Source organism: Penicillium mononematosum, assembly GCF_028829835.1.
Source record: "Penicillium mononematosum strain IBT 11891 chromosome Unknown utg000005l:1.0-9366267.0:1.0-9372171.0, whole genome shotgun sequence".
Lineage (NCBI taxonomy): Eukaryota > Fungi > Ascomycota > Eurotiomycetes > Eurotiales > Aspergillaceae > Penicillium > Penicillium mononematosum.
Window position 1 is genome coordinate 7,415,079 of NW_026643275.1, and position 25,571 is coordinate 7,440,649.

Consider the following 25,571-nt stretch of genomic DNA (forward strand, 5'->3'; position numbering starts at 1 on the left):
GCTTGGGGAGAGACCGGACGCCAGATACATATTATTGAGACAACAGCGCGCACTTTGGTGCGGTTTTGTTGCTATTGGTTTCATCATACTTCATGTGGGCATGTAGTCTTAAATTCAAGCATATTTGGGCTTAAAATTTCTTCTCGTTGCTCTGTGGCTTGACCTGCAAGCTGATGCTATATATATCAGAGCAGTCGTTGGCCCTGCCAAACCTTCCAAATTTGGAAGTCAAGCTTATTAATAAGCTTATCTGCAACCTCGGGCGGAACGTCTACTCAACTCTCCATCTATAAAAGCCACACAGGTAATACATAAATCCAATAATGCCAATGATGTGCGTCTCGGCTGTAACTCTCCCTTGATACTAGCCGCGACACACCTCGCCCAGGTGCTCCGATCATGAAACGCGCCTGTAGCCCAGAAACCAGCCCAGAGCATGAACTGAAAAAGGCAATTCCACTGAATGGACAGCGCCCAGTTCTATTAAGTCTAAATGCGCCTGTCTCTCCGCCACGAAAAAGATCATCCATCAAATTGGTCAAGGATGGAGATGGCGGAGACACTGTCCCACTGAGCACACCAAAACCAAATAGTTCCTCCAGCCTCGCTGCCATCGAAGCAGGTCAGGTTGAAGTGACCGACCATCTAAGCACAATTTCGGCAAGGCTCAAGGAATGCGTTCGCCCACTCCCGGAACAGCCGATACCGCGGCTGCCAATCAAAGATTGGATCGAGCTGTACAAACGCAACGAGCACCCAGAAGGACGCCATTTCGTCATCCATCAACATGACCATCCCATCGCAGGACCCCATTATGATCTCCGTCTCCAGTTCTCAGAGACTAGCTCTGTCAGTTGGTCGGTTATGTATGGGATGCCTGGGGATCCGAATAGCCAGCGATTAAACCGGAATGCAACCGAAACCCGGATCCATTGTTTATGGGTGGGTTTGTGATCTGGCATGACCTGGTATAATAACAATTACTTACATCTTCACAGAACCATCTCATTGAAACAGCTTCCCAACAAACGGGGAGCTTGATTATTTGGGACACTGGAGAATATGAAATTCTACCTTACCAAATGGACCCATCTGGGCCGGAGACCGATGATTCTCGATCAGAGATGTCCGAAGAAAGTCAGGTTTCACTGGAAGAGCCAATATCGGATAGTGCGAAGTTGCGACAAGCTTTTCAGAATGTAGGTATCCTGTACAATGTGGAGACAATGGGCTCAGTTCTCTAACACCAAGACACCAAGCGCAAAATCAGACTCCGACTGCACGGAACCCGTCTACCAAAAGACTACACTATTACTCTGCGGATGGACAAAACAACCAATTTCGCGCGGCCGATCCGCGAAGGCCGCAAACGGCGTCGTCGACATCCATCCAGGCCAACGGTGCCACAAGCGCCGTCTACCTCGGACTCGGAATCGCCTTCGCCGCCCCCTGGCAAAGAAGAATTGCGGGGGAAGCATGCAGATGCAGATGATACCGACACCGCCGACATTGAAATACAAAGAAACAACGCCTACCCAGGGTCCAGCAACACGATCGGCTCGATCCACCAACGGCGGTGGTTTCTCAGCTCAGACCGGGAATCCTCTGGATTTGAGCCGACCACGGTAAATCAAAGTGAAGAGCTGAAAGAAAGAGGAAAGAAAAGAACGTGGACTCCTAAACCTGCCGGAGGATTCGAACCGTTTTACGTGCACGGGCCGGAGGCTGAGCGCAGCATTGTTACGGCGCGATTGGCGCGCGATGTCTTGGATGACGAGGCCGTGGAAGAGTTTGTGCCGAGGCGCGGGTGGAGGCCGGTCCTGCATTAGATGGGCATTAGACGGATACAAGCTATACGAGTGGGGACTCGGGAACTTTCCCTGGATTCAAAGAGTGGAATGTCAGCAGTTGTCACAAGTACTTAGTGCTTACTCTGTACAGGACATGTTATTCCGCACATTATTGGAAGACGCAATGCTTCCAATCTCGGAGGTCGGAGGTCGGAGTTAACCTCCTACAGATGATGCAGTGAACACGAGGTCTGCACAGGGTAGTGCGTGCGTGTGACTCAACAGCCCCAGAGGGAAATTAATCTGACAGTTAATATACATTCTGATTGCGAGGTCTTTGAGTCACTAAGGGTCTAAGATCGGTCTATTCCCTCCTCCCCCGCTCGATGACACTCCAGCTCGCGCTAACATGCAGCGTATTCGCTATAGTTGGGGGCTGATAACGCCTTCACATTTCTTTTTATCTGACCTTCTTTCTTCTTTCTTTTTCATGAGCGGAAAGCGATGACCTACTTGGCGACACCTACCTCTCTAGCCTTGTCGCTAGTTGCTCTGGATAGTATACCTGCTATCCAGAGTATCGCCCACATTGCCCGCAAATCGCGTGATTATGAACCCATCCAACTAGCCAAAGATGTTTACTGCGATGAAGATGGCGAAGCGACCGAGGAATCCCTCCGGGCATTCTCTGATAAATGGCAAAGAATCGCCATCGCCCTGTTATCTATCGTCGGGTTTCTGGCGACTCTCGCAATGGCTGTTCTTGCAACGTTGAACCTCGCCATTCCCAATCCCACACCGATATGGCTGCAGTTTGGCCTATGGGTAAGTAGAAAGCCCGAAAAATAATGGGGAACCGTTCCATTTGAAGCAAGTTCGATAGCTGATTGCAATTCTCTAGATTCTGCTCGCTATTCAAGCTGTTGCTTTCTTCACCGAGCCGCGACCGACAAGCCGATATGTTCTCAGCCACTTCGCTTTCTGGGGGAGTATCATTGCCATTGCGGTTCCGGGCATTGAACTGAGCATCGTGGTATTAGCTCAGCTCGGCCTCCCCCATGGGGTAGTCTGGGTCGGGCTGCAATTGGCCCAAATTGCTAGCGCTGCTCTTCGCGCCGTATTCTGTGTTCTGATACCGCGTCGTCCAGATGTTTACTATGAAGATCAGCTGGTTGAGCGGGAGCTTTCAGTCTCCCTACTCAGCCGCTTCACTTTCAGCTGGGCCAATGGGTTGCTAAATTACGCAGTGAAGCATAATGCCATGGACCTAGAGGATATCCCCAAGCTTACAGCATCGAGGCGTGCTGATTTTCTCCGCGAGAAATTTGAAATTGCCCGACAGAACCGGAAATTGTGGATAGCGATTGTTGTTGCTCACTTGGGGCCGCTGATCGCCCAGACGATGCTTAGCCTGGCAATTTGCTTTCTAAGCTTTGGGCCACAGGTCGCCCTGTTTCAGATTTTGAGAACACTAGAACTGCGTGGTACTCCAGATTGGAATGCCGGAGAATCGTATACCTGGGTGGTAGCCCTGGGAGGGTTGTTGTTCCTTGCCTCGAGCGTGGACGCATGGTTGTTCTGGATCGTCAACTCCAGAATTGGAGTTCCGATCTACTCACAGTTGTCAGCGGTGATATTTGCCAAAGCCTTGCGTCGGAAGGATGTGAAGCATACAAAGAAGTTCAAAACACCAGTTGAATCCGATAATTCCAGCAAAGGATCCGCGGACGCCGACGAAGATGACGAGGATGCGTTGAAGAAGAGCCGCCAGAGTATTATCAACCATGTCGCCGTGGATGCTCGGCGCGTTTCCGACTTTGCCTCTTACAACTACATTATCCCACAGGCGATCTTCAGAATCATTATCGGTGCCGTTTTCCTGATCCAAATTCTCGGCTGGCGCAGTGCCTTTGCCGGTCTTTCTGTCTCTCTTCTTGTGACGCCACTGAATATATACGCAGCTAAAAAGTATTCGAACGCCCAGGACCGCTTGATGAAATTCCGCGACCAGAAGCTGGCGATCGTTACCGAAGTGCTGCAGGGAATCAGACAGATCAAATTCTCGGCTTTGGAGGAGCAATGGCAGAAGCGTGTCCGAGAGACACGAGAAACTGAACTTGGCGCATTGTGGGCTTCCTTCCTTGCTGATATTGGCCTGCTTGCGATCTGGGTTCTCGGTCCCGTCGGCTTATCTGCCGTTTCGTTGACTACGTACGCCATTATTAATGGCACTTTGTCCGCTTCTGTGGCTTTCACAGCTATGGCGATCTTCAATTCTCTCGAGGCGTCGCTCGCTATAATACCAGAGCTCATGTCCATAGGTCTGGAAGCGAAGGTTAGCTCGGAACGTATCGACAAATTCTTGGCTACCTCCGAAAACGTTGTCAACACTATCCCTGCCGAATACATCGCTTTTGAGGATGCCTCTGTTGCATGGCCTGCGGAGGAGGAAGAATTCCAAGATTCCGAGGATCGTTTCGTTCTGCGTGACATGACCTTAAAATTCCCGACAAAGAGTCTAAGCGTGATATCCGGCAGAACTGGATCTGGAAAGAGTCTGCTTCTCTCATCGATCCTGGGTGAATGTGATGTCCTCGCCGGGACGATCAAGGTACCGGTTCCACCTGCCATTACAGACCGATTTGATCATGTTGCGACAAAGGCAGATTGGATTATCGACTCGGCCATTGCGTATGTCGCACAGATGCCATGGATCGAAAATGCTACAATCAAAGCGAATGTTCTCTTTGGACTCCCAGACGACCCAGAGCGCTACCAACAGGTCATCTTTGCTTGCGCTCTGGAAAAGGACTTCGAGATGCTGCCAGACGGCGATACGACCGATATTGGTGCGAATGGTGTCAATCTGAGTGGTGGTCAACGCTGGCGTATCTCCTTCGCCCGCGCTTTGTACTCGAGAGCTGGCATACTTATCATGGATGACATCTTCAGCGCTCTCGATGCCCACACAGGTCGCCATGTCTTTGAGCACGCTCTCACTGGAGAACTTGGTCAGAACCGAACCCGCATTTTGGTCACTCACCATGTTGCACTGTGCCTTCCACGCACAGACTACTCTGTGCTGTTGGAGAATGGTCGTATCAAATATGCAGGTACTGTTGATGACCTGAAGGAATCACATCATCTAGAGGATATCCTTCGCGAGGAACGAGCTGCAGAACAAGCGGATATTGTCGCAGATGGAGAAGATCGTGAATTCCTCAATGGTGAGGAGACAACTCTCCAGAAGGTGATCTCGAATACATCCCACCAGAAACCGAACACGGCTGCAAATGGCCAAGCTTCCAACGCAAATGGAACTGCTACTGCACAACAGACGCCTACACCGAAGAAGTTTGTTGAAGACGAAAAACGAGAAACGGGTTCTGTGCGGCTAGCAGTGTACCTTGCTTTCTTGAATAAAGGTGGCTCCGTGGTCTATTGGCTGGTGACGCTCGCGGTCTATTTAACGTTTTCGTGCCTCTTGGTTGGACGAGTAAGTGCATAAATCCCATGACAGTCTCATTGTCTATATCCTTTGTCTAATCTATATTTATCACAAGTCTTGGTGGATCAATATTTGGACACGCTCATCCTCCAATACCCATGCCCATCCTGAGCAATACAGTATCCTTTTGCAGCATGCGATGCAACCGACCACACCGGTCCCACAACATGATGATGACCTCTTTATGTACCTCGGAATCTATATTGCTATCTCGATCACTGCTTGTATAGTCGGGACAGTCCGTTACTACTGCATCCTTTCGGCATCAATCCGGGCCTCGAGGAACCTGTTCAATGGCTTGATTTATGCTATCCTCCGCGCGCCACTCCGGTGGCTGGACACTGTCCCATCGGGACGAATTCTCAACCGCTTCACAGCCGACTTCCACTCCATCGATTCACGAATTGGATACGACATCGGGTTCTTCGTAAACAAGGTACTGGATGTTTTCGCAATCATGGTTGCGGGTATGCTCGTCGACTGGACGGTGATCTTGCTCGGCGTGGTCCTCTTAGCCATATGTCTGAAACTGGCGCTGTCCTATTTGGCAGGTGCCCGTCAAATCAAACGTCTCGAGAGCACTGCGAAGAGCCCTGTATTTGAGCAGTTTGGGTCTAGTCTCGCTGGCCTGATCACCATTCGCGCCTTCAGCAAACCAGACACCTACGTCGAAATCATGTACAACAAAATCAATCGTCATGCCCAAGCATGGTGGACCTTGTGGCTGTTCAACCGCTGGCTCGCATTCCGCATGAGCATCGTCGGTGCTATCTTCTCAACTGCCACTGCTGGGCTTGTCGTCTATCTGCCAGGTATCAGCGCTTCACTTGCGGGTTTCGCTCTCAGCTTTGCGTTGCAGTATAACGCTGCGATCACGATGGCACTGCGGCAATATGCTAACATTGAGCTGAACATGAACGCCACAGAGCGTGTCATTGAGTATTCCAACATCGAGATCGAGAACCAAGGAGGAGCCGATGCGCCCGCGGCTTGGCCTACAGAGGGCCATCTCGAAGTCCACAATCTTGTGGTAGGGTACGCGCCGGATCTACCACCGGTATTGAACGGGCTCAGCTTCTCAGTAGAGAAGAACCAGCGCGTAGGCGTGGTTGGACGGACAGGGCAGGCAAGTCCTCTTTAACGCTTGCACTTTTCCGATTCCTCGAGGCACGCTCTGGCCAGATCTTCATCGACGGACTCGATGTCTCGAAGATCAAACTGCACGATCTCCGCAGCCGACTTGCCATCATCCCGCAGGACCCGGTGTTATTCTCCGGTACTGTGCGATCGAATCTAGACCCGTTCGACGAATACAGCGATACAGAGCTCTACGATGCACTAGCACGCGTGCACCTCATCTCCGAGGCCGACGACGACGAGCTCACCCTGACATCGCGAACTGCCACGCCCCGCCAGCCCAGCGAAACGGGCACCACGACACCAGCGACGGCCCAGAAGACCAATGCTAATGCTTTCACCTCTCTCTCCGCGACCATCTCCGAGGGCGGCCTCAACCTCTCCCAGGGTCAGCGCCAGCTCCTCTGTCTCGCGCGTGCCATCGTCTCCCGACCTAAGATAATGGTTCTAGACGAGGCGACCTCGGCTGTCGATATGGAGACCGATGCGTTGATCCAGACGTCTATCCGTGCGGAATTCGGTCGTAATGCGACCACGCTGTTGGTCATTGCGCACCGGCTTAGCACTATTGCGGACTTTGATCGAATTCTTGTTATGGATGCTGGGAAGGCGGCTGAGTTTGGCACGCCTAGGAATCTTATGGGGATTGAGGGAGGTGTGTTCAAGAATCTTGTTGAGAATAGTGGGGAGAAAGACGTGTTGGAGAAGATGATCTTTGCGTGAAAAAGTGTTAAGACAACCAATGGGATTAGGGACTATATTAGGGGCTTTCTTTTTGTTATAGATTACTTGACGCTGGGAAAAGTCACCTTACAAAATACATTGATGTGATTCGAAATTTTAACGTGGCATGGAGAGTTAGATGATTATAAAGACGAATTTAGGCAGCCCGGTCAAAAGTGAGGTAGCTGCATTGCTTATATGTCAAAACAGAAGATATACATAGGAGATGTTGGTGAACAAGGTATTTGTTGAATTCCTCCTGTCTTCTCATGAGAGGTTATATAGAGTCGACAATGACCGGGGCAACTACGCCTGGAACAATTGAACTCTGGTATAACCGAGCTGCTGAGAAGACCCCAGACATAGGGACAGGTCCCCGAGGCCAAGTATAGCTAGCTATATGGAATATAACAGCCGAAAGAGAGGACCTCGGACATCAAGGCGTCGTTTGCTAACGACCGTCCAACATCCATCTCTCCCAGCTTCAAGGGAAGCCCTCAAACCATTTGCCAAAGCCAATGGTTACACCTTCAAGTCTTGTGAATAGGATCAGAGATGCCTTCATCGCGTCCGTCAAGTAAACAAGGTTGGTATGCCGAACGCATATATCACATACCCTACCCTCGATTCGTACAGCCCTTAAGCTCCCCGAAGAGAGAGAGCCGCACGCCTCAGAGGGCAGAGACTGTCTCATATATAACACACTAGGCTTTCATCATTCTGGGAAACAGTCAGTACAGCGATCAAAAAAGGTAGTGCCCATTGAAATGGGCTGGAAACAAGAATACTCACAAGTATAAAACTTGGAAGGATGAAGAAGAAAAGAAAAACGGACGAGGGAAAATCCCGCGCTTTTTATTTCTGCGGGCGCTAGTCCGCTTCTAGGGCGGAGTGGCTTTCTGCCGGTCTTAATGATCAGGTCCCGACATGACTCGCTTTCTTCCGGGTGGGCTGCAACTGCATTCACGACAATTGAAATATGCCAATTGCTGCCGTGCAGCTCCGCACTTTGCGGTTGAGATCTACCTACATCGAGATCTCGAATCTCCTGCGGGGTCGATCAGTCGCTTGGCCCAGACAATGCTATAGCCCCGTTCAGGCGCCGCGGCAGTTCCATGCTCGGGCTTGTTTGCGACAGGAGGAGCCTCCTAAACAGCTTCCTGCTTTTTTGGAGGCTTACAAGCGGGCTGGTATGTTGATATCTTCTGAAAAGCTTGGGATTTGCATAGTTTTAGAGGGCTCTGGCTAATATCCATGCTCTACAGTGGACTTCCCTCCTGCCACCCACGATTTCGAAACATTCTTTGCACAGGCTGAGGCAAATACGGAAGTAGTACTACATGGATATCTGGGAAACCGCGCAGACCTGTCCAAGAAACTATCATTCGTGCGCCTATCCGATCCCACCCTGCAACACAGCCTACAAGTTGTAGCATTCGCCAAGAACGATGCCTTCGAGCAGCTGAAGGCCGTGAATGCAAACAGTCCTGTGGCTGTACGCGGGACAGTCCAAAAGAAGAAGACCAAGCCGTCAGAGGCGGATAACATACCGGCTCAAGACCTATGGGAGCTCGCATTAGAAGAAATTCACCCCCTCAACGACTTCCCCAAGGAGCTTATAATGACGCCTGAAACGGTGTTCCCACCGGAGCAACGATACCTCCAGCTGCGTTCGGATGCAGAGCTGCGCGAAGCACTGCGCTTCCGCGCGCGCGCACACAATCTTTGCAAGATAGAGCTGGAGCAGTGTCGACCGCCGTTTGTGGAGATTGAGACCCCACTGTTGTTCAAGTCTACGCCGGAAGGTGCACGGGAGTTTATTGTGCCTACGCGGAGGGAGGGGCTGGCTTATGCTTTGCCGCAGAGTCCGCAGCAGTATAAGCAGATTCTCATGGCTAGTGGCTTGCCAAGGTATTATCAGTTTGCGCGCTGCTTCCGGGATGAGGATTTGCGTGCAGATCGTCAGCCCGAGTTTACTCAGGTACGTATTTATATTGGTTTGTTGGATGATGGATGACATATGCTAATTGAATTTCTACAGCTTGATATGGAGATGTCTTTCGCGACAGGCGACGATGTCATGCGCACCGTTGAAGGGGTCATTCGCCGACTTTGGTCGTCGTTGATGAAAGACCCTGCCCCGGAGGGCCTATTCCGCAAAGTATCCTACCAGGAAGTCATGGCTAAATATGGCTCCGACAAGCCGGACACGAGATACGGGATGGAAATTATTCGACTTGATCATGTGCTCCCCGTGGATCTAGTCAGCAAGATTTCTGGCCTGACCAATCCCATCGTGGAGGCTTTCAAGCTTGAAGGGAATGACAACGATCCCGCTGAAACACACAAGTTCATTACCCAGTTCCTCGACTCACCTGCGGGCGCGCCGTTCAACGATAACCCAGATGGCGGCCCAGGCGTCTTCATCTACAATGGCAAGCAGCCGCTGTGCGGACTACAGCCCTTCGGTTTCGAAGCCGCCGAACAAGTCGAGGAATTACTGGACCCTGACCACGGTGACCTAATTATTCTGCAGGCACGCCCTCGTGCTCCTTTCTCCGGGGGTTCAACCCCCGTCGGCGATCTACGCCGTGCACTACACGCTGCCTCGGTCACAGCAGGTTTCAAGCCCGCGCCGACCGGATTCGACTTCCTCTGGGTCGTCGACTTCCCCCTCTTCTCCCCCTCCTCAGACTCCGAGCCCGGCCAGGGCGGTGCAGCAGGCTTCTCCTCCACACACCACCCCTTCACCGCACCCAAGACCCCGGCCGATGTCGATCTCCTCCTCACAGACCCCACCAAGGCAGTGGCTGACCACTACGACCTCGTCGTGAATGGCGTCGAGCTAGGCGGTGGTAGTCGTCGTATCCACGATGCAGCAGTGCAGGAATTCATCTTCCGTGATATCCTGAAAATGCCAGCTGAGCGGTTGAACGACTTCTCACATCTGCTCGATGCGCTCCGCTCTGGCTGTCCGCCGCATGCCGGTCTTGCCCTGGGCTTTGACAGACTTGTTGCTGTTATGCTCGGCAAGGAGTCCGTGCGTGATGTGATCGCTTTCCCGAAGACTGGTAAGGGGGGCGACGATGCCATGGTTGGAGCTCCGAGTGTCATGACGGAGGAGGCATTAAAGACGTATCACCTGAGGCTGAGGCAGTAGATATTTCCCGGCCCCACTGCCGATTGTATATCGCATTGTCCTTTTGGATGAGCCATTTTGTACTATACCGATGCACGAGATATACCGATGTATTATAGCCGAGGTTTCGGCATTCTAAATTCCATGACCCAATTCTCTTCTCTGGATGAAACTGCGCACTGCATACTCTATCCAGCATCGTACTCCAAACGGCACTGTTTTGCAAATCAGGGGGTTGCACCTGACCTCGTGGGGTGCCCTGAGACACCCCTGAGCATCCGGTCCCACTGGGCGTTCGCCTTCTGATTCCTGCGATTCTTCTCCACATCCTCTTTTTAGGGCTTTTTCTTCCAAACCCATTTTATGGCTCAACGGCTCAAGTACCCGATTTGGAGCCCCCCAATATTGGGAACATTCCATAGTTTCGATTTCATTTAACTCAAACACTAACATCCTGTGTCTCAGGACTTTTGTGCTGGATCTGTCACATATTCGTATATAGTGCGTATAGATAAGATAGTAAATACCTCAATTGAAGATGTCTCAGAAGATCATTTGCATATACTAGAGCTATGTGTTGGAAGAAAATTCGAGGTCTTTTCCTACAACATACGGAGTAATGATCTACAGGTTGGGATCGAAGTCCACGAGGCGGGAGAGGCCGGGGACTATTGAAGATCTCTTTTAGGGCTACTCCATATGTTCTCCAACTTATGGACCAGTAAAAACACGGTATATCCCGCAGCAGGAGTCACAGGATGAAACAGGGTACCCGTTTCACTAAAGTCTTAGTTTAAGACATTGCCCAAAGGATGGCATCCCTCCGAGGTTGGCCCGATTCCCGATAAGTAAACTGCCGAACAAATGAACCAATATAGAGAATATAGGAATAGAATATAAGAGTAGGTCATCCCTCTCCAGCCTTCAATTCATTCACCCAAGTCTTCCAGTCTGCCATTCTTTCACTTATTCTACACTGTTGAGCTGGTCTCTCAGATTCATTCTTTATATAACTTCCCTCGTTTCAATATGAAGTCTACTATCATCCTCACCTTGGCTAGTATTGCCATCGCGGCTCCCACTCGCACCATCGAGAACCGCCAGCTGCCCGGTCTCGGTTCTGGCAGTGGTACCGGCACTGGTCTGGATGCCTTGAAGTCTCTCATTCCAGGTCTCTCCGGTAGCGGCTCCGGCACTCCTACCGGCAGTGGATTGGAGGGTCTTAGTTCTCTCATGCCGGGACTCTCTGGCTCTGGCAGCTCGTCCAGCAGTGGATTGAGCGGTCTGGGTTCTCTCATTCCAGGACTCTCCGGCGGCGGCTCCGGCACTCCTACTGGCAGTGGATTGGAGGGTCTGAGTTCTCTCATGCCGGGTCTCTCTGGCTCTGGCAGCTCGTCGAGCAGTGGATTGAGCGGTCTGGGTTCTCTCATCCCAGGACGCTCGACCTCTAGCACCGGCTCCGACAGCTCGTCAGGCGGCGGATTTGGTCTCCCCAGTTTCGGTAATATTCCCTTAATACTTAGAATCCAAACTCCAATGCTGACGTCAATTTCTAGGCGGCTTGGGCTCTTCGACCGAGAACGGTGTGACTCAGAATGATGGCTGCAAGGAGTACACCTTCATTTTTGCTCGCGGAACTAGCGAGATGGGTAATATGGGCTCGGTCGTTGGACCCCCCGTCGCCAAGCAGTTGAACTCCTTGACCGGCGACAAGGTCACCGTGCAGGGTGTGACATACCCGGCTGATGCAGCGGTATGAGAATCCCTTTCCCCTCTCTTCGCCACATTCACTTGGCTTTTCGTCCTGCAGTCGAGATAAACAACCGGACCTGTCAACTAACCCTCCATTCGAACAGGGCAACGGAATGATGGGCGGATCCGGCGGTCCCACCATGGCCAAGCTTGTCAAGCAGGCTCTTAGCCAGTGCCCTAAGACTAAGGTCTTGCTGGGCGGATACTCCCAGGGTGCGATGGTCGTCCACAATGCTGCCAACAGCCTCGATGCTGGCCAGATCACCGCTGCTGTTCTTTTCGGTGACCCACTCAAGGCCCAGGGTGTCGGTAAGCTTGCCAGTGATAAGGTCAAGGAGTTCTGTAACATGGGTGACCCCGTCTGCTTGAACGGAGCAAATTTCATGGCGCACATTAGTTACGGCAGTGACGCCGAGACGGCTGCGAAGTTCTTGATTGAAGCTGCTGGCGCTTCCACTTCTTCGTAGGCTGATGGTGGCTGCTTGTGATCATTTGGGATGGCCGTGATGGTATGGAGTGGGTGATTCGAATAATATGTGCAATAGTTCAGGTTGTATAATTAGGAGAATCGATGTTAATGCGTCCACCTGTTGAGTTCTGTTTCAATAAGTAGACATGAGAATGCGTAGCCGGTCAGATTTGGGTCCAAGGGACGTAGCTTGTATATTATGGTATTCCATCAAAATGCAGAAAAAAGAAGAAGAGAATAATGTAAAGATCTGTATGGATTCCATATAGGAGAGATGTTATACAAAGTCAAAAAAAAAGAAACGCCACTCCAAACCGCTGTGTAAGACAAAATCCCAGAACAAAAATGTGGTCCGAATAGACAAGGCGAGGCACCCCAGTGAGATGGATGAAACTGGAACGTATCCAGCACGAGAGACTTGTAGTCCAAACACTTTCATACAGTAGACAAAGTACTTGTCCGGGTTGAAGGTGCACGGGTTGATGTGGCATTTTGGAGCTTAGCCTTCCCGCCTTCAAGCTCTTCTTCATCCTCGTAGTACAGATACTCCTCATCCTCTTCGTCGGATTGTCCGAATATATTCCTCCAAACGCCATCCCAGAGACCTTTCTTGGTCACTAGGCCGCCAACCAGGAGAATAGGCAGTTGCCAGATACTGGCCCAGAAGAGGCCACGTGCAGTGCCGTTCGCGCCCTGATGTTGGTAGAAGCGGTATGCCTCGCGGACCAGCCAGCCATTGGCGACAGTGCTACCGACAAGGAAACCATGTCCGACCACATTAACCCACCAAAGACCAAAGGAGATGGGGAACATCAGAATAGAGTAGCGCAGAGCAACCCGAGCACTGCGAGCTGGGTTCACCCAGCATAGCATCCTATAGCCGGCTGCTTTATACTCATCGCGGATGAGATGGGACAGGGCGTTGAAATGGGGGAATTGCCAGGCGAACAAGATTCCACCCAGCAGCCATCCACCTATGCTCTCTTCGCTGAAGAGCATGTCGCGCCATGAGTCATGGCCAATCGTCGCTGTCTGGCCTGCCGCGGCGATCCATCCCATCAGCGGTGGGATACCACCAACAACTGCGCCAACCCAGGTATTGATTACGTGCATTCGCTTCAATGGTGTATATACAAAGGCATATAGGAAAATATTGGCGGCGGATAGGGCGGTAGTTGTCGGGTTAGTCCCGATATAAAGGAGTGAGAGGCCCGTGACGGCGGTGCCAATCGCGAAGAGCAGAGCTGCCCGGCGCGAGACAAGTCCGCGAACGATAGGACGATTACGCGTCCGGGACATGAGTGCGTCGAATTTCGGTTCGAACATCATGTTCAGTGTATTGGCGCTGCAACAAGACAAGAAAGTGCCCGCCGTCAGGTATATAAAGGTCAGGGTCGAGGTGGAAAGTGTAGGAAGTGGGGTCATGGCCGGGTCGAGGGTGAGCAGGGACGAGATTGGGTACATTCCGTATGCAGAGGTGGTGGTGAGGACGATCAAGAAGGAGAGTCGCGGTTTCGTCAGGGCGAGATACGCAGCCAACTTGCGGCGCAGGGAGGTGGTGGGGAGTGTGGATGAGAAGTTCGACAATTGCGCCGAGGCATCCAGTGGGAGGCTGGGTTCTGGTTTCCCTGTTGCATTGCTTTCCTCCTTCAAGCGCTTCCGCCGCCGATGTGGTAGTTCTGATGTTGCTTCTGTCGCAATCGCAGCGGACGATGCTGTTGCAGACGAATTGACCTGACTGACGTGCGGATCGTCGGGAGATGAAGCGTTTGATTTGCTTTTCACGTCGGAGGACGCAAGCGAAGACAACAAGCCGCCTTTGCTACTTGACCCGTCGTTCAATCGATTGGCCGAGAAATATGATTTGTGGAATACCGAAGGGGACTGGTCATCCGCAATCCCGGTCCGCCGTTTCGAGGATGATAGGAACCCCCGAATGGCCTCGGGGCGCACAGAACGAGGCCCGAAGAGACATTGTGAGCACACAAGCGCCTCTCGAGGCCTCCGTAGGAGGGATGGCCGCAGAGGGATCATGTCGGGTCGGTCATGCAGAAGGAAGAAAAGAGAACGAGAGAAGTTGAATTTCCCCGGTGGTGCACGGGCCACATCCGTTCACCTTGGGAATGTCAACAAATTGTTCTTCTACAACATTGCCTGATCCCCAAGCCTGTCTTTTTTCTTTTCTGGTGATTATCCACACTCATAATGGATACCCTTCAGACCTCAGTGATCACTCCTCTTCAGCCTTATTTGGCGCCTATTGTCTCGGCCATCCCGAGCCAGTGCACGATGCCGTGGTGTCCTTGATTGGGAAGTCTTGCCACGGCGCACTGTTGGTCGACCTCGATGTCACTAAGGACCCTGCCTGCACATCTCTCGCCATCTCCAAGGCTCTCGGTATTGCCATCGTCGGTGCCAGTGCGGTCGTCAAAATCCCGCAGATTCTGAAGCTGATCAACTCCCGCTCATCGGCCGGTGTCTCATTCGTCTCGTACGCCCTCGAAACCGCCAGCTTGCTCATCACCCTCTCCTACGGCGTGCGCAACCAGTTCCCATTCAGCACCTATGGCGAGACCGCTCTCATCGCCGTCCAGGATATCGCTATCGGTGTTCTGGTCCTGAACTATGCCGGACGTTCCGCCGCCGCCGCGGCTTTCATTGCTGTCGTAGCTGCCAGCGTTTATGCGCTGTTGTTCGACCAGACTCTTGTGGATGCGCAGACTATGGCCTATCTGCAGGCTGGTGCTGGTGCTCTGGGTGTTGCTAGCAAGGCGCCTCAAATCTATACTATCTGGCGCGAGGGTGGAACCGGACAGCTTAGCGCATTCACGGTACGATTCTCTTTACCTTTTAACATGGTCTCAGTTCAGACGCTAATTGCTTCTTCTTCTAATCAGGTCTTCAACTACCTCATCGGCTCCCTGTCCCGAATCTTCACAACCCTCCAGGAAGTTGACGACAAGTTCATCCTCTACGGATTCATTGGCGGCTTCACTCTTAATGTGATTCTTGCACTCCAGATGCTCTGGTACTGGAACGCCCCGGCGCCCAAGCAAAAGCCTGCTCCTCGCGCAAAGCCAGTTGAACAGGCACCATCAGCCCAGACCACGGGAGCGTCCCCCAGGCCTGGCGTGAAGACCCCCACCACCCGCCGACGGGGTTAGATAGCTCAGCTGTTATTCACCTTCGCTTCTTTTCGGTTTGGTTAAAATAATATTAATACCGTTTTTGGGACCATACAATTCGCACAATGAGCTACGAGAAGTTGTATTCTTGGAAAACCGCAGACCAAGTAGAACAGTAAACACAGACCACATGTCCTGAGTCAAGACTACCAAGTCCCTAGAGATTCCAAGACTACGGCATGCGCCCAGTAGTCATATATCTCAAAATCAGATCCAAGGGCACGAACGGCTGCACCGGATGCGGGTGATGAGGAGCAATATTGTACTCGAACTCAGCAGCACCAGGCTTCCGATGAACGCCAACAACATCCATCTCCTCCCCATCCCCCTCTTCACCCTCACTCTCTTCCTCCCCATCATCATCCTCCAACTGCCTCCTCAACCCAGTAACAACATTCTCAATCCCAGCCTCGCGCTCCTCAAGCGTAAAATTCCCACCCCAGTTCCTCCGCCGCGCTTCCTGGTTCGCCTCCAGCGGCGCCCATTCCCACAGCTCCGCGAGCTGTGCGTCGCTCAGCGGCTTGTGCGCGGCATCGGGGTCGGAGAAATTGGACGGTGTGGTGGCAGACTCTGTGCCGGCTGCACGGCCGCGCGCGACCCAGTCTTCGACGCGGGGATCGAGTTTTGTGCGGAGGAGTTGTTCGAGGGTGTTTGCTTGTGTTCGGCCTGGGTATTCCGGGCCTGGGTAGGCGACTAGGTTGGAGAGGAGGTCGCGTTGGTCGGAGAGTTGGTCGGAGACGCTGATGAGGTTGTTGGAGATGATGCTTGCTTGGGATTGGAGGGAGGTCCTGGCTTTGGTTAGTTTGAGGGACTAGAGTACTTCCAAGGTTGTTGCTGTTGGCCGCTTAGGGAGGGGAATGGCTTAGAGGATGGTAGAGCTCTTACCACGGCGGAAGAGGGTCGCTTTGGTTTAGACTTGCGATCAGCGAGCCCAGTGAGCGTGTGAGCTGCACGAGACGTTGACGCGACTGCTCGAGGACTTTAATTTGTTCTTGAGTGAGATTGGACATGGCTGGTTGAAAGCTTGGAAAGGTCAAAGAGCTCCAAAGTGAGGGGATAAAGTGTTGTAGAACGTCCGTGGGTTTCTGAGTTCTCTTACTTCAATTTTCTTCTACTTTCCTCAGATTAAGTCTTAAATCAGTATATTCCTGAAATTGGACTCTTCTAGTTTATAGATCCTATATAGATCCTATATAGATCCTATGTCAGATCAATATACGGAGTAGGTGGACAAACAACGGTCAAGTTACATATGTACCGGATAATGCCTGGCTCGAGACCTTTCCCTTTCCGTTTTAGTGCTCAGCCCTTGCCGCTTTTAATCCGCTGAGTAAAACTGAGCACGTCCCTGCCCTGACTTGATCATGTGACGTTACATGATCAACGTGCACTTCATGACCATCACCTGAGCATTCCCTGAGTACGGAGTATCCTGACTGATCATCATCTGAGCACACTGATTTGCTCACTGAGTGCTGAGTATAGGTAGCCCTGGATGAGCGGCCTAAGTAAGCTACATCAATAACATGCAATAATGAGTTTCATTGGACAGGAAGCGAGGGATTCTGCATTATATAATCACACTCCTACCTACCTACCTAGGTAGGTATAATTGGACCTATCACGTGACCAATGTCATCGCCATGATCTTATCGTGAGAATGGACTTATTGACCTGTCTTCAGGGCTCCCATCAACTCCAGTCTTAAACAAGCACGGAATTACCATAATGGCTGACGATATTTTGAGAGAAGAAGGTCTTCCTCCTACAACCCCAAGATACCAATATCAAGGTATAAGGCAATGTCTTGAATGCTTTGAACATGAGTTAGACAGTTATAATAGAGATGGCCAACCCGCCAACTCCTCGTATATCATATTTGATCACGTGGATGAGCGTTCCTTCCTGAAGTGTTTCGAGGATGCAGGAGAAAGCCTCCTTACCCATTCACTGGTGACATATTACTTCGCTTCCCTCACCGTTATCGCGAAAATGCCGACTCCTATGCACGAAGCTGCTTGGCATACTTTCAGTGAGATTTTTGGCCTGTGGCATAATGCCCAGGAAAGTCGTCTTTTACCTGCAGGAGGTGGAACTGTTGAAGGCTCTACACGCAGAAAGACGCCTGACACTAGCTGGAGGAGCTCAATCAAACCACCCCGAAGAGATTCGAGGTGGCCCACAATAGTCGCTGACGTAGGGTGGTCCGAGACATGGGCTAAACTAAGGGAAGATGCTCGATTCTGGCTCTGCGAATCAAACCAACAGGTCAACGTTGCCCTTACAATCAAGGTAACGAAGAAGGGGAATATTACGATTGAGAAATGGGACGTCACTACAAACACTGGGGGTGTTGAGCCTATCCAAACAATGAGGATCTCTCGGAAGCGACGTACCGGCCCAAACCAGTACCATATCTCGGGCTCGATAGATATCCCGTTCCAAGACTGCTTCCTTCGCGCAAAGAGGGGCAATGAGACGGATTTTCGTCTGTCGAACGACAATTTGAAGAGCATTGCAGAAGCTGTCCGGGAATCTATGTCCTGGCGGAGTGGCTAGCTTCGGCCTTGGCTTGCTCCTGACGGAATCATCTCTCGGTCTTCTTGCTTTCAATGGAGGGACTGGTTCTTGGCTCTGTCTTGCTCTTTCAATGGTGACGTCCGGTCTTTTCTACGACCGGGGTCTTCCAGAATACCCGAAGGTATTTTGGAAGATCCAACAAGTATAAGCTTGGACCTCTACGTGTTGCTGTTTTCTACGGATCAGATGCCTTGCTTTTTAGACCGAGCCTTTTGCTTGCTAGTTTGCTGGTATGTTTGCTTTTCTACGCCTTCTAGAAAGGTTGTTCTTTTCGCAGACTGAATGCAGCAGAGTCTTGATTTACCCCAGCTGTTATTCCCTGCCGATAGCCATGCCCCCCCCCCTTCGTTTTTCATTGGCGGACTCGACTACGCCAGCGGTATCTATTTGGTTCGTCGTTGGCAGCATGCTCAAGCGCATCTTCGATATCGCTCACTGATTGGACACTAAGTATCACGAAGTAATCGAGGAGTATCCAATGAGCACTCACTAAGCACGCACTAAGCATCAGTCATTCTGCACAGCACTGATGGTGACATCTACTCAGTGAGCCCGAGCCTGAGCACCCTCATAACGGCGGCAGATCAAATAGGAAAGCCCCACGCCAGGGAATAGGTACTTGTGTAAACCAGCTACACCCCCAAGCACCACCAAGAAACAAGCCCTCCCCCCACGCTCAGTCGCATAAAATTACCACAGTCCACAAATCCAAAAATAACTCCAAGATCGACTTCCCATCTCCCATTGGACCCTTAGACCCTTGGCGGTGCGTGCTGAAACGCCTGCAGAACAGCCGAGCCAATCTGCAGCGACGCTGGAACACAAAAAGCCGTCGCCTGGAGGTTCTGTAGCCGATCTTCTCGTATTATTTGACAGTTTAGCTTGCGTAGGCCTGCCTTATCCCGTTGCAATTCCTAGGCTTGTTGATGCTATTTTCGGACCAAGTTATGTGTTATATATAGGTGGTAGAGGTGGTTGACGATGGATACATAAGTCCACTTGCCGCCCTTCTCGGTGGTATTTTATGCTGTACTTCTGTGGCCGATCTCCTTCTCACTCTTCTACCTCAAGTGCATTATTATCTTTTACAGAGGGTATTCTGTGTTAGACACTTTTCTTCCATTGGACTATAACATGCAGACATTGCAAGATGTCGGGGATATATTGAGGCGATCCTGGAGCTGAACTCCGTAAAACAGGGAAACAAGAAACCCAAACGCCGTCAACAATGAGGTGAGCTGATATCCTGATCTCATTACATCCAAGCCACAACTGACTCTGTTATCCACAGACATTTCAGCAATGCTATACAGCAACAAGTAGACACAACCAGGTACGGTTGTCACAATTACTGCCACTGCTGAGGATCCTTTCGATCCGGGTCAAAGATCTGAGGGTGGGCAGAAACCTGAGGATGTTGGCCCTTCTGATCTGGGTTAAAGGTCTGGGCATGAGCGGGAACCTGAGCATGCTGCTGGTGGTACTGCTGTTGAGCAGGCTCTTCAATGATATCCTGCGAGAAACCCGACTTATCTTGACCTTGGAAGTGCTGCTGGTACTGTTGGATTTGGTAACGTTGGTCCTGGCCATGGCCATACGCAAGCTCCTGCCCGCGGCCATCATTGTCAACAAACCCAAATCCAGACCCGTGCCCATACCCGCCGGGATTATACATCTGCTGCTCAGCCCAGGCTTGCTGCTGCTGTGCGCTAGTCGGCGATGCACCGCTCCAGTTGTTGTACATATGAGGCGCGTTGCGGTTCCGACGGGCCTTCTTGCGTCGGTGCCGGATGAAGAAGAAGCAACATACTGTGAGTGCCGAGACCAGGATGAGGAATCCTACGATTGGCACGGCGATCACCACTCCCAGGTTCAGGTTTGAGGAGTCTGTGCCGGGCGTTTCGAGCGACAGACTCGAGGGGAGGAGGGATTGGCTGAAGATTCTTGTCGGGGCTATGTCGAAAGTCTTGCCCGTTGCTGTCTTGAAATGGCAGTTGTAGCGGATGGACTCGAGGACTGGATTGGGATGATGGTTAGTTGTGGTTTTCTCGGAATTTGAGCTTGGGATTTGCTGATATCATATGGATACAGGAATGGGTTGCAGGGCATACGTACAGTTTGCCATGTAAACTTGGGAGCTTGTCAAGTTGTAGCAGAACTCGCAGGTGTTGACGACGTTATCTGCGAACGACGGGGTTTCACACCACGAGTTCAGATTCGATGTGTCTGGGTCTTCAATATTGGTTTCGACTGCTAAACGCACGCCATCGCATGCGACTGGGCACGGGGACGAGACATTGGAAATCGAGTCTGGAGATCCAAACACGCAGGTTGAAAAAGCGTAGCGCAGGTTATCTGGTTCGATTGGTTAGGTCTGAGCGACAAAGCAGAATCTGCGATCTCTGGAAGGGTGATACAACATACAGAGGCCCCAGTTCACGTCCGATTCGCCAGTGTTCTGATCGTGGAAATCGCTGTCTAACTGACAGGAGATGCAGTTTTTGAAACTTTTCCCTACTGACGTTTGATTGAACGAATGATCCAAACACGCAATCTCGGAAGAAGTAGTGTTGGCCGTGGTACCACACACACCGGCGCAGGGCGAACCCGGTGTGGTTTTCAATCCGAAAACCACTGGAGTTGGGCTATTCAGCAAAATCACAGCCAGGAAAAAGGCCAGCATCCTGGAGGATCTTGAACTGCTGTCACTTAGCCCGAGCATGATGAGCCGGAGTGAACAGAGAGTCCGACAGCTTCTGTTCTTACAGCGACCGCCAAGGAGGAGGTGGGAGTATAGTGGGCAGAGTGCCGGATAGATGGATCTCACGTTCGCATGAGAGACGGCAAAATAGTACCTCAGGATTGTAAGAGATTGCTCGGGGCGGGAAAGCTTCTTTTTTTTCACTGCGAGCAGCTCACGCTCCGTTCCGTATGGATGTGACGGCCAGGTGGAGTAATTCAGTCGTAGGAGCTCGCAGAACAGGGAAGTGATGCACAAGCCAAGCACCTGCAAAGTTACTAGTGCTTGGGCGAAGCAACGGAATGGATGCGCCGGTCGAATCAAGCACATTCTCTTCCTCCCAGTGTTGGTCCTCGGCGCTTAGAGAACGCCGCTTACAGGCTGGTTGGTGACGGCACCCTGGCTGGGGAATCGGGGAATAGTTGGTGTGGATGGAGTGATCACCCCATCCTGCTTTCAGTGGATATCCTGCAGGCGCACAGAGTGTGATGGACCCTGGCGCTTGATTGGTGAGAGCGGTTGTGACTGTGATACCGTCTGCATAATGCACGGGCGCAGGTTTACCCCCTCATCTGAGGAAAGTCGCAATATCCAGCCATTTGTTGGAAACGGGTATCGGCATTTCCCGACTGGAAAAAGGAGAGAAAAAGTATTGAAGTTTTTGATCTGCCAAGGGAAGCCCCTCTTGCTAGGACCGGGAGAGACAGGACTCCGGGATTTTGAAGTAAAAGGTCCAAGTACACCTTACTCGGTGAAGACGTACAGATGTACATGTAAATTTCCTCAACATTCTGATCAGATAATTGTATGGAATAACTGTAATTGCAAATAAAGCCGCCATAATGCAAAATTAATAATAAAATTGAGGCAAATCCAGTCCAACGGGCGACTACAGGGCTTTCGAAAAAGACTGACTCGAACAAGACCCATTGGTCGCCCCCAAAGAAATGTAACAAATAAAAAAAGGAACCACCAGATATAGACTTCTAGTTGAACATAGTTTGTTCAGGACATATCAACCATAGAGCTCATCATAGGAAGGCACCATTTCCTGTGGAGGCGCAGAATCAGGTTCCCGATGTTTTGTTCGGGGAGGATATCGTTTCTCCGGGAAGGGAGGTTGCTTTTGGGTGTTGTATGCAACGCGAGGTGTAGAAGGTGGCATAGAGGGAGCAGAGGTAGAAGACGCAGCGGTAACGCTCGTTCGTCTCGAGTTGGTGCCACCGGATATAGATGCTGCGGGTTCTGTTGCACAGCTTTGGAGGCTGCAACGGCGCATGCGTGAAGTCACCGAGAGTGGCGGAGACTTGGCGGGGATGTCAAAATCTTCGGGATCGTCGCGTGCTGTGTGCGACATGTCTCCCGTGCCGTATTCTGGAGGGCTTAACTTAATTCGTGGGCCCATAGTATCTCGTTCTTCTTCTTCATCTTCTTCGTCGCAGGATTCATCGGTGGTGCAATCGTCATGGATAATAGAGCTTGAGTGTCGGCGATTTGGCCCACCCCTCAGATCACCAAGGCCGAGCCCTTGACTTGGTGGTGTATGAGCTGGCGGTGTGTGGGCATCCCTATCTCCAACGCGACGCCGTATGTTTTGATCGAAATACCCAGTTGGAAAGGATGGCAGTTCTCCCACTTGGTGTTCTCGGTGGCCCATGCTTCGCGATCGTCTGCTCGAGCCGCTGGAACTCGGTTGGCGTAATGAGCCAGCTGGGGGATATGGTTGATTTTCTTCAGACTGTATGTCTTCCCTCGGTGCATTCGCGACGACACCAGAAGATTGATTCCACTGGTTCCAGGACCCTTGTGTGGGATAGGTGATAGAAACATCACCCCAGCGAGAGTGAAGTTCTGTGGACACTCTGCGCTTCCTTTTGAACTTCTTCATGAAAGTCGCCATGGCTTTCAAACAATCTTTCATGTGGACTGGAGTGACGCGTTGGGGGGTCAAATTTACCGAAGGGAGGACAAATCACTCCCTAGGGCGTTTCTCATTTCAGAACTTATCAAAATCCCCACATGGGCTCTCTCCTCAAGGCGAAATGCGACAAGTCAAGCACGGCCGACGAACAAAGAGAGACAGAGAGAAGGTGAACGGGGCAGATTGCCCGCGTGTGTTGAAGTTATATCAAAACGAGATGTCCATGGAGGCGCACTAGCCAACCACTGCATGTCCGTTGGTGACCAAGAAGAGCGAAGATCTTCCGAAGAAAGTGCCTGACATGGATGGTGTTGGTGACCCAGCGAGTGATTAGAGACCCGGGAAAGGACCCGGTGGTCTGGTACAACCCCTCTGGTGGTGGCCCCCAAGGCGGAATCTAAGAATCCAGACAATTCTGTCTCTCGCAGAAACAACAGCGCTTCGAAAGAAAAGGAAAAAAAGGGGGAAAAAAAGAGCGAACTGCAGGGCCAACAGTTGACCGGCTGAAGGATCCAGGCGGGCGGCCGTAAATGAGAGGCTCACATAGCTGCAGCGTGCGTAGAAAATGCATGTGGGAGGGGTATTTACAATCCCTGTTCCCCCTAGTCATTCTCAACGAGATAGATAATCACTTGTTAGGTGCGGCGCAGTCAACTTGCGTTGACGGATTTGACGCGGGTCGGCCATAGTTTGCATATAGTGTGTCTGTATCAACGCATCCTCGTAGTTCGTCGTTCTTGGCATGGCGCTTGTCTAGTGATCTGCATTCACAAGAACAAAGACCCTCGATAGAGGATGAGTCGGGGCCAGGCAATTCGACTGACAGGTTTATCCCGTAAGTTCAGGGGTCCTGATGCAACAGCAGACGTGATGAACACATCGAAGTAGCCTCTTCCTGACCAGTCATTTGCCGGCGGCGACGAGAAAGGAAAAATGCCAGGTGAAAGACAGGGATTAAAAGAGGGGGAAAGGCCCCCTCTCAAGGCGAAAACGCGTAAAAAAGGCGCAAAAAAAGCACTGTTTCACTGTGACGCATCTGAATCCCTGCAATGAAGTGGAGTGTGGAGTTGGAGGGCCAATATTCACCGTCGAGTTGGCGTAAATGGGCGTCGTAGAAAGATCCAAGCACAGAGTGCACAAAGTACCTGAAAGAAAGTGCAGTTCCTAAAAGAGGGATTACTAGGAGCTCATGATTTGAGGCGTTTGAGCTGGGATTGCTCTTGTAGGCGCCGAGAGTGTATGAAAAGGGAAAAACTCGGGACGATCGATATTGAACGGAGATCCCACGGCACCAACGATCTACAGTACTTTATCAACATCTATGACAGAATCTTTCCACTTAGAAGTTTGATTTTTGGAAGAAAATCGAATAAATCAAATCAAATAAATACAACCCCCCAGTCACATTTTCCGAAAAAGCGCCCATGTCGTGATAGTCGTAAAAACAAGAAACCAAGCCCAAGCCACTGTCACAATCTCAACGGAAATTGGTGATCAGCCGCGACAAGACGGGTTTAGGTCGTTTCGGGGCGGCCTGGCCCGACGGCATTGGCTCAGATACACTCCTCTCCCTCCTATCCCTGCGTTCCTGTCTGCTATTCTGCTCCGGCGGAGGTGGCATAGCGGTCTGATGCCTCGACCTAGTTGGAGCAGCTACGGGACCAATTGGAGGGCCATGACCGACCATTGACACAGGTCTGGACGTGGCTAGTCTAGCATCACTGTAGTGGACTGCACTCAGGCGGGAAGAGGGACCAGGATGTGGATGGGCATGATTGGTGGGGTTATACGTATAGGTGTGGGCGTTAATATCGCCCGCCATGGACGCTGGCCGGGTAGGTTGGTATCGTGATGGATCATATGTTGGCAGTGTGGGGTATGCTGGGGGTTGATCGTATGAAGGGCGAGAGAGCTGCTGTTGGTACTGTTGCGCGTGCTGGGCCTGGCGACTGTAGTCCGGCGCGAAGGAGGACAAGGGCCGGGGTTGGGAGCGGAGACCTCTGGACGTGCCTAGTTCGTCTGTTTTATAGGCTGGTGGCGGTTCGAGAGGGGAGAAATCATCGGATTGTTGAGCGTTTCTTCTTCTAGCCCGTTCTTTGCGAGAAAAGAGATATAGTAAGCTTCCAGCCACTGGTTTAGGTTAGCTTGCTTTCGGAGGGTTGCGGCTCAGGCTGCATACTTGCTAGGAAGATGAGGCTGCCAGCTATTGCACCAATGATAATGACGGGGGTGCGAGAAGAGTAGTTATCGGAGCGGGGGCCGAGGGAAGAATTAATTGACATAGCCCAATATTCGAAGGATAATTCAAGGATGTGTTTTTCAGGAGGATATCTGGGGTATAGGTGTATTCAAAGTAAACAAAGAACGAAAGTCAATACAACTTTGACCACCACGATCTATTAAGACCAGTAAGACTTTATAATTGAGCCCCAATGTGCGATGCTGACGTGCCTTGAAACGGCGAGGATATAGATATATAATACCCTGAAACGGATCAACGAAGCTTAGTGCCATCCTGACACACGGTCCCTTGTTTCAAAGATAATATCTTGAGCGACTCGCGGGGGAGAATAAATATAGTATCAATTAGCTATAGATAGATTCCAAAGGTGACAAAATTAGCCAGC

General features: G+C 51.3%; 11 protein-coding genes across 11 annotated transcripts; 6 read left to right on the forward strand and 5 right to left on the reverse strand.

The window, feature by feature from the left end:
• Nucleotides 1-399: 399 nt before the first annotated feature.
• N7519_011013 (uncharacterized protein) lies at nt 400-1,829 on the forward strand (the record flags this gene model as incomplete). The annotated part of the gene is made up of 3 exons (XM_057297786.1): nt 400-942; nt 999-1,199; nt 1,260-1,829. The coding sequence occupies 3 exons, from the start codon at nt 400-402 to the stop codon at nt 1,827-1,829; spliced, it is 1,314 nt and encodes a 437-aa protein (XP_057145668.1).
• A 465-nt stretch (nt 1,830-2,294) lies between these two features.
• N7519_011014 (uncharacterized protein) lies at nt 2,295-7,158 on the forward strand (the record flags this gene model as incomplete). Its single annotated transcript, XM_057297787.1, is given in 4 exon segments — nt 2,295-2,615; nt 2,692-5,286; nt 5,354-6,355; nt 6,373-7,158. 4 exon segments carry the CDS (start codon nt 2,295-2,297, stop codon nt 7,156-7,158), a joined length of 4,704 nt encoding a protein of 1,567 aa, XP_057145669.1.
• A 979-nt stretch (nt 7,159-8,137) lies between these two features.
• Nucleotides 8,138-10,318, forward strand: N7519_011015 (aspartate--tRNA ligase MSD1; the record flags this gene model as incomplete). The annotated part of the gene is made up of 3 exons (XM_057297788.1): nt 8,138-8,348; nt 8,424-9,139; nt 9,200-10,318. 3 exons carry the CDS (start codon nt 8,138-8,140, stop codon nt 10,316-10,318), a joined length of 2,046 nt encoding a protein of 681 aa, XP_057145670.1.
• Nucleotides 10,319-11,326: 1,008 nt separating this feature from the next.
• Nucleotides 11,327-12,516, forward strand: N7519_011016 (carbohydrate esterase family 5 protein; the record flags this gene model as incomplete). Its single annotated transcript, XM_057297789.1, has 3 exons — nt 11,327-11,798; nt 11,854-12,050; nt 12,154-12,516. The coding sequence occupies 3 exons, from the start codon at nt 11,327-11,329 to the stop codon at nt 12,514-12,516; spliced, it is 1,032 nt and encodes a 343-aa protein (XP_057145671.1).
• Nucleotides 12,517-12,953: 437 nt separating this feature from the next.
• Nucleotides 12,954-14,552, reverse strand: cox10 (protoheme IX farnesyltransferase; the record flags this gene model as incomplete). The annotated part of the gene is made up of 1 exon (XM_057297790.1): nt 12,954-14,552. One exon carries the CDS (start codon nt 14,550-14,552, stop codon nt 12,954-12,956), a length of 1,599 nt encoding a protein of 532 aa, XP_057145672.1.
• An 89-nt stretch (nt 14,553-14,641) lies between these two features.
• On the forward strand, nt 14,642-15,682 carry N7519_011018 (putative monosaccharide-P-dolichol utilization protein; the record flags this gene model as incomplete). Its single annotated transcript, XM_057297791.1, has 1 exon — nt 14,642-15,682. The coding sequence occupies one exon, from the start codon at nt 14,642-14,644 to the stop codon at nt 15,680-15,682; it is 1,041 nt and encodes a 346-aa protein (XP_057145673.1).
• Nucleotides 15,683-15,875: 193 nt separating this feature from the next.
• med8 (RNA polymerase II mediator complex subunit MED8) lies at nt 15,876-16,713 on the reverse strand (the record flags this gene model as incomplete). Its single annotated transcript, XM_057297792.1, has 2 exons — nt 15,876-16,491; nt 16,589-16,713. The coding sequence occupies 2 exons, from the start codon at nt 16,711-16,713 to the stop codon at nt 15,876-15,878; spliced, it is 741 nt and encodes a 246-aa protein (XP_057145674.1).
• Nucleotides 16,714-17,695: 982 nt separating this feature from the next.
• On the forward strand, nt 17,696-18,262 carry N7519_011020 (uncharacterized protein; the record flags this gene model as incomplete). Its single annotated transcript, XM_057297793.1, has 1 exon — nt 17,696-18,262. One exon carries the CDS (start codon nt 17,696-17,698, stop codon nt 18,260-18,262), a length of 567 nt encoding a protein of 188 aa, XP_057145675.1.
• A 1,369-nt stretch (nt 18,263-19,631) lies between these two features.
• Nucleotides 19,632-20,966, reverse strand: N7519_011021 (uncharacterized protein; the record flags this gene model as incomplete). Its single annotated transcript, XM_057297794.1, has 3 exons — nt 19,632-20,299; nt 20,399-20,638; nt 20,708-20,966. 3 exons carry the CDS (start codon nt 20,964-20,966, stop codon nt 19,632-19,634), a joined length of 1,167 nt encoding a protein of 388 aa, XP_057145676.1.
• Nucleotides 20,967-22,038: 1,072 nt separating this feature from the next.
• N7519_011022 (uncharacterized protein) lies at nt 22,039-22,944 on the reverse strand (the record flags this gene model as incomplete). The annotated part of the gene is made up of 1 exon (XM_057297795.1): nt 22,039-22,944. One exon carries the CDS (start codon nt 22,942-22,944, stop codon nt 22,039-22,041), a length of 906 nt encoding a protein of 301 aa, XP_057145677.1.
• Nucleotides 22,945-24,421: 1,477 nt separating this feature from the next.
• N7519_011023 (uncharacterized protein) lies at nt 24,422-25,226 on the reverse strand (the record flags this gene model as incomplete). Its single annotated transcript, XM_057297796.1, has 2 exons — nt 24,422-25,074; nt 25,124-25,226. 2 exons carry the CDS (start codon nt 25,224-25,226, stop codon nt 24,422-24,424), a joined length of 756 nt encoding a protein of 251 aa, XP_057145678.1.
• Between the last annotated feature and the right edge of the window lie 345 nt (nt 25,227-25,571).